The sequence below is a fragment of the Dromiciops gliroides genome, chromosome 2 (assembly GCF_019393635.1).
Source record: "Dromiciops gliroides isolate mDroGli1 chromosome 2, mDroGli1.pri, whole genome shotgun sequence".
Classification (NCBI taxonomy): Eukaryota; Metazoa; Chordata; class Mammalia; order Microbiotheria; family Microbiotheriidae; genus Dromiciops; species Dromiciops gliroides.
In genome coordinates, this window is record NC_057862.1 from 71,035,379 (window position 1) to 71,042,772 (window position 7,394).

Genomic DNA, 7,394 nt, shown 5'->3' on the forward strand with positions numbered 1-7,394 from the left:
TGCTGAAGTAGAGGGAAGAAGCATTCTTTAGGAATTGCATCATTTTTAATCATTCTAACTAAAATTATTTTGTTCCTTTTTTATGGTCCGTTACGTTCTAACTGAAGCCTGCATCATTAGATTGGCCCTGGTCAGGCCTAGCTTAGAATAATTGTCGGTTAGATATTTGAGAGTAGACTGCATAGTGATCCATATTTTCATTGGGAAGAAAAAAAAATGGATTTTTTCTTCCTAAACATTGAATATGAAATATTTTAGCAGCCTTAAGCATTTTTTTAAAGTTGTATACTTTCCAGAAGGAAGATAAAATAAAACGAGTTGAAAGAAAAAGGCCTGCAGCCAAAGACAATAGAGATTAGATATTGTACAACTTGTTTATCATCCTTATGTACAAGAGAAAGACCTGATTTATCAGGTAGCCTTTTTGTGGTGGGAGGCTTTTGCCTTATGGTTAGGATTTGTAACTTTATGATCAAATCTTTGATGTATCCATATCAGTCTATTGTACCATACTCTACAATACTTTGAGGTACTGGAAGATTTAATTCTTTTCACTAAAGACTTCAATAATCTAAATTCCCTTTGTGTTCAGTTTAGAAGTGTCTCTTGTTTCCATTTTGAAGCATCTTTAATGGAAACCTGATAGAAAACCCTCATACGTTTCTAAGATAGGTTATGTTTAGTATAAGCATGGTGCTACAATGTACTGTGTGCCTCATTTTATGCAGTAGGTTTGTTCCTTAAAAATAATATGTAAATGGAATATGATTTTAAATATACTAATAAAACCCCTTAACAGATAGAGTGCCAGGCCTGGAGTCAGGAAGACTACTGAGTTCAAATCTGGCCTCAGACACTTACTAACTGTGTGACCCCGGACAAGTCACTTAACTTTGTCTCAGTTTTCTCATCTATAAAATGAGGTGTGGAAAGGGAATTGGCAAACCATTCCAGTATCTCTGCCAAAGAAAGCCCCAAAAGCAGTCGTGAAGAGTCGGACACGAGTGAAAAACAGCTAAACAAAAAACACACCTGAAGCAGCAAGTGTAATTTTCTATTTAAACTGAAAGATTCCCATCACTCAAGTACTTGTTTGCTTGTAAACATTTTAAAATGTGGCTTGACCATGTAATTATTTTCTCACCATGAGAAATTGTCTCACTGTTTAGTGTTGGGTCTTATTTAGCTGAGTAGAAACTAGTAGCCATTGCTTGGGGGCAATGCAGTGCAAGCTACTCTATATGCAACTGTATCTGCAACTGATTTGCTGTTTTGTTTCTCATAGCACAGGTGCAGCAGTGATTAGTGGCTCTCAACATCCATCTTCATCGTCGTCTGTCAATGATGTGTCTTCAATGTCAACAGATCCAACATTGGCCTCTGATACAGACAGCAGTCTAGAAACATCAGCTGGACCTCTGGGCTGCTGTAGATGACTATTTGGTCAGGGGTGGGAGGGTAGAGGGAGGGGGGTTGCAGGAGGGAAGGGGATTCATTTAGGTATTGATAGAACTACTTTGAAAACAATTCAGTGGTCTTATTTTTGAGTGTTTTGTTCCCCAAAAAATGTAGGATTCTTTTTTTAAAAAAAAAATATCAAGTGCTGTAATTTAAAACTGTAAGTTGTTTTTAAGACAACCACAAAATGTATTGTGGGTTTTTTTTCTGTAATTATCTGTATAATGTAAACCTAATAATTTTATCATGGTTTAAAATTTTTGCCTATTTGCTTTACCTTATGCTGCTGATTCATTTTTAACTGAATTTGTAAGCTTTGTTTTATCAAAGCAACTATTATGTGGTGACTTGCCTATATCATGAATTATTTAAGATTTTATAGTGGTTTTTTTATTAGAATTTATTCCAGATGTTTTGTTCATGACAATATCCTTCAGGGTTATGTGCTTGTCATTAGTTTATCCCCTGGGAAAGAGGTAAGATATATCTCTGTAGCCAGTTATATTCAGGTATAACTACTGTAAACGATTGAGTTAAACCTCCAATTCTTGCTATTTGCCCATCTTAATTTAGTCAAAACAATTAGTAGGAAACCCTACATAATTCCTTGTCAAAGTCACTTCATCTGAATGGCAGAATAATGCAAAGCATGTCTTTCTAAGATGCCATATATTCAGCCTGCCCCAAGAAGAAAAACAAAAAGACATGGTGTATTCTGCAAAATGATGGCATGCAAAAAGCTTATGATCACATCAAGTCAAGAGGATACTTCATGAATAATACATTCATTTCAATGCAAATAAACATATGGTTTACTTCTACTAACTATTAGCCTGTTTTTGTACACACAAAAGCTGATCTATCTTTCCAGGACACAGATCCCCAGAAATGTCTTGGAGTCCCTCTAAATATATTTCATTTCATGTAGCCTTGACTCCTGACCATTTCTCATTTCCTATTACTTGGTATCAGAGTCAGCTGAACACCTATTCTTGGTAGGGGAGGGAAGAGGGGAAACTCATTTCTGCCCAATTGTTTCTCTTCGATTTAGATGTAGCATATTCATATTAACTACTAGCTGTCGGGATGTCCCAGAGCCTACTTAGAAATCTGTAGGTAATGTATCATATGAGCAATACTGTTCATCTTAAAATAGTACTACATAGCCATATATAGGATATCTTTTTCTAGGGCCTGCTCCTTCAAATGAGCAGAAAAGGAATAAATGGTGGTTTCTTCTTTAGCCTGAGTCTTTAGTTTTTGATACTTAATTTTCAATAACACACCTAATACAGTTGCTAAGTAGCATAAAATGGTGCTGCTCCTGACAAATGTATGTTAATTGTTTACATTTTATATTTGCGAAATGATTTGTCTAGAACTGAACTCTTTCTTAGGTGAAGCAATCATTGAACTCTCATTTCAAAAAATGCACAGTTTCAGTAATAAACGTTGGCTCTTTCGACCACTTTCTGAAGGAAAAGGGATTTGTGTAGTCAATCGAGGTAGGAAGACAAACATCTAAGTTTTTGTTCTTCTTTGTTTAGGTTTTTTTATTCATTTTTTAAAAGTGGATTCCTAGGCAGAAGCCCAGGAAGACTAATGACCAGAATTATGGAAGGAGCTTAATTTTCAGTTTCTGGAAGTTCACTAGATGTTTGGTCATGTATTTATTTTGGGGAAATAACCTTTTGAGTAAGATCTTTTAGATCATTGTTATACTCAATATTTAAATAGAGCTTTAATTTAGCTTTATAGTATATTTTATTATTGTTGTTGCATTAAAGCAGTGATTCCTACCATTCTTGGAATTGCAATACCCAATTGTCTTATTTTATTTCTTGGCACTCTCTTCAAAGGTGCAAAATGGCTGTTTTATTTCTTTTTGATTAAAATGAATTGAAATTAATTTAGTTTGGAAAATTGTGGGACACCTCTTGAATTGCAAAAACAAGACTGAGAATGAGCCTTAGAGATTTTCCTGTGATTGTGTTCTTTAGACATTGACAGGTTAGTTTAACAGTCTCTTCATTTTCTTCACGTAATAGGTTAGGTCACTATTGCACTTTAAAAGATGTACTTTTTAGATTTATCTGCCTGTAGAATTTCAGTGTTTTGTTTGATTAATGATGGGCCATCAGAGTAGAAGAGTAACAAAATAAGTCCTTACCTCCTACCAGCAAATTTTTGTTTTGTTTTGTTGTGTGTTTTTTTAGTTTCCCATTGACCCAAATTTTGGCAAGGAAAACCAAACATTCTTGCTATTTATAACTTTTTAAAGTGCCAGCCACTGCTTGAAAAACCAGCATTTGTCAGCTGAGTTCAGAAAATAAGAACTCTCCCTAAAGTGATCTAAAATATTCATCAACCTGTGTCCTGATCCATAAGGATTAGTTTGGTGAAGTGTTTTGTGTGCCCTGGATTCACAGGGCACAACTTCTAAGCATTATTTAATTAGATTTACATTTTATAATAGTGGGGAGGGGGAGTCTATGCACGAGTTCCTTTTTATTTTTTTTAAAGAAATTGTTCGGATCTTTAAGGCATCTTAAATATATATACTTTTTTTAAATGGAAGTCACAAACAAGATTGCCATCCACTGTTATTTATGTAAAGCAAGCTTGCATATTTTATAATTTTGATATTTTTTTTCTCCAAGAGGAACCTATCAGCTTACACTATGAATTGATGTTAGTCAAGATTTAGTGATATTTGTAAGCTGAGAGAAGGTATCTTCTGGTGTCTTCTTCGATGTGCTGTTCTCTTAAACTCTAATTTGTGTTAAGCAATTATTTTTAAATTATTATATTGTTGGACTCTGTTAATTTAGATCACATATCAATGCCAATCATCTTTCTTTCATTCCAAATATGATTTTGGAAATCATATTCTATATTTCCACGTAATCTCATTGTGGCAAATTTTGATATTTGCTGTACCAAGTTTGGAAAGGCACAGTACATCCTCCTCAGGCTTTCTAGAAGAAACTGAGAACTCTTTAAGTAGAAATACAACTACATCAAACCTCTCAAAATACCATAAAATTTGATTGTAATGATAGAAGCCTTACAAAAATCTTCTAATTTTCTTTTCTGTCTGATTCTCCTAATCCTGCAATATTGTCTAAAAAGATGAAGCTAGAAAAGACATGACTTTTGTAGTGGAAATCATCAGACAAATGAAGCAATTTCCTGGGTTACCAAATAACTTGGTTCACCTTATAGGCCAGTTTCTGCTACACATATGAAGACAACTACTCAGTGTTGCCTAGTCACATACTTGTACTCCATTTTGACCTAAATCATACATAGTACATTTTCAAGAATGCTACTGTAGTTTGTTCATGTGTATTGTTCTTTAGTGACACATTAGATAGTGGATGCATGAAGCCCCACAAACCCCCTGTAAACTTCTACTAATAGTGGAAGAATTCAAATACCCTCCTTCTTTTGTCATTTAGTAACTCTTTGAGTGCTGCCTACAGAAATCCTTTTCTATTTTAGTATATGCTGTGTTTTATGTTTAATCTTTAGAAGCTTTTTTTTTCTACTGAGATTTTCAAAACAAGCCTGGGGTTTTTTTGTTGTTTGTTGTTTTTGTCTTTGTTTTTTCACTTAATAACAGCAAGTTGAAGAATTGAAGGGCATTGAAGCAGAGATGTATAGTATGGGGTAAGATTAGAAACCTCATGAGAAAAAAAATTACTTAAAACTGTTCTGGTTCACTTAATTGCTCTTAGTTAAGTGCTCTTAAGGAGAGGCTAGTAAGAGTAACACTTTACTAATCGTTTCTGGTATAATTTTCTCTCCATTTACCGAAACTTGTGATAAGTAGACCTGTGGATTAGCTTTGCACAATGTCTCCACTTTCACAATGGCTTACAAATTAAACTAGGTTTTTATTGAACTACCTCACACTAATTTTCTATGCTTTCCTGAGTAAACTGTTGCCCTTACTATTAGACCTTTGCTGAATGTGAACTGTAAGTGTGTTTTTCTAATTCCTTTATGGCCAATGTTGAGATGATACCAGTAAGTATGTAAAATGTATAATTTGCATAAGTAAGAAGCATTCACATGTAAATCCTTTCTTTACTGTATTTCCTGGAAAGTTGTGTTAGATGTGGTTGGTGACTCCATTATTGTCTGTTTTTGTAAGTAAAGACCTAGTAGTATCAGTCCATTCTTTACATTTTACAAAAGGAATAAATCTTAGTAAATTTTACGAACAGATGAATTACTTTTGTAGGCCCAATATTTGGTATATTTTTGGGAAGCTTTTAATCTTTTAGCCTAACAGTAAAGTTGAGCAAATGAGCTGTGTACCTGGAATGTGACCTCTATTTTCTCAAAGCAGATTATCCTGTAACCAGGGGGTGGGTCTAAAATCTCACAATTTCAGAATTTTTAATCACATTTGCTTTTCTACCCACATAACCCCATTCCTTTTTCAGTCATTGCTCTCTCTGTTCTAGTCCAATGGCCCCCTCTCCCTTAGACAAAACAAATGTGGCACTTTGTGGGGAATGCTGAGATGATTATTGTGGTTTTAATCATCCATACCATAGGTCATTAAACACGTACCACTGGAATGTAAACAATGTTATCTAGTATGTCAATTGGTTATAATATTTTAAATAAAAAAGAAAAAAGTTGTATGACAAGTATGAAATTAAGAGTTGTTTCATTGAAAAACAAGTTCTGGCTTAAAATTGTAGTAAAGGGTAGGTTTGTTTTAGTAAGTGTAGATGGTAGTGTTAGGATATGGTGCTATCAGATCACATGAGAGAGCTGTGGAAGCTAAAACTCAGTTTGGGAGAATCATCGAGGACTCTTGGCACATTGGAGGCAGGTACTTGCAAAGATTCTTGGGGGTGAAAGTTTTCAGGATAGGTAGAGTATGTAGTGTAGCACTGGTGCTCTCAACATGTTGTATAGAAAGATACTGTTCTTGTCCCCTTAACCCACTGTCAGGTATCCAAGTAAAAGGTGTGTATATACAACCAAGGTTATGGCAATAACATACCCATTATTTTATTGAAGTTAAAAATTTAATGCATAAACTAGTCCTGTGGAGAATATTTCCATTTGTGGAAATTTATTTTGATTTGGGGACCCTACCTTTAGGCTGAGATTAGAAAGCCTTAGACCCTCAGGGTCTCTTCTGTGTGGGAGGTGCTGGTGCCCCTCCTCCTCTGCTTCAGCTGAGCCAAAAAGCCCCATGGGCTGTACAAGATGCCAGGTCAGACAGCTGGGGAGAGGGAGCACTAGCTCCCTCCACCCTGAGCGGAACTATTCAAGAGATCCTGGGCTTGTCCAGGCCGGGCTCTGGAGTAGCCTGTGCTGAGGCACGGGATGCTCCAGCATCCCCCCAGCCCCAGCTGCAGCCCTGGCTGGTGGATTAGCTTGGTGTGTGGGTGCAAAAAACCCCGTGATTTGAGTGGAGAAAAGGAAAATATATATAGACCTAGGAGTTAGACAGGAAAGGGCGGCAGATGAGAGACAGGGGGCTACAAGGACACAGGAGAAGGCTAAAGGACTAGGAGCAGAGAAAAGAGAGGCCAAAGGGCAGACTGATGGAGCAGACAGACAGAAGGTCGGCGAGAGAGAAACGCGGGTTCAGCGGTGGCAGTAAGAAGAGGAAAGTTAGAAGCAGGGGGATTTACAAAGTGAAAGGGGCTCAGAGTTAGAATAAAGGACCTGAGTGCCCTAAGGCAAGAGGCGGCTAAGGCCCTTATTGTATTAAAAAAAGTTCCAGGGGCAGCAGGTGGAAGCACTGGAACAGGACACAGTCAGGTTGTACATTTTATTTCCCTGTATTATTAATTTTAAATAGTATCTCATAAATAAACTCTGCTTTGATTATTTAGTTAAGAGACTTTTTAATCCTTTACTTATCAATTTTGGAAGTGGAGCAGTGTGGTGGAACTTTATAA

General features: G+C 36.1%; 1 protein-coding gene across 3 annotated transcripts in view; it reads left to right on the plus strand.

Moving 5' to 3' along the window:
• Window positions 1-6,576, plus strand: part of MAPK8 (mitogen-activated protein kinase 8) — a 121,004-nt gene extending 114,428 nt beyond the window's left edge. The window contains exon 13 of one of the 3 annotated variants that reach the window (XM_043983093.1): window positions 1,291-6,576. In XM_043983093.1, the coding sequence (XP_043839028.1) occupies window positions 1,291-1,436 (146 nt within the window). In that variant the 3' untranslated portion in view covers window positions 1,437-6,576. Of the gene's footprint in view, window positions 1-1,285 lie in introns of all 3 variants that reach the window. The other 2 variants (XM_043983092.1, XM_043983094.1) reach the window with 2 other exon arrangements.
• Window positions 6,577-7,394: the final 818 nt, after the last annotated feature.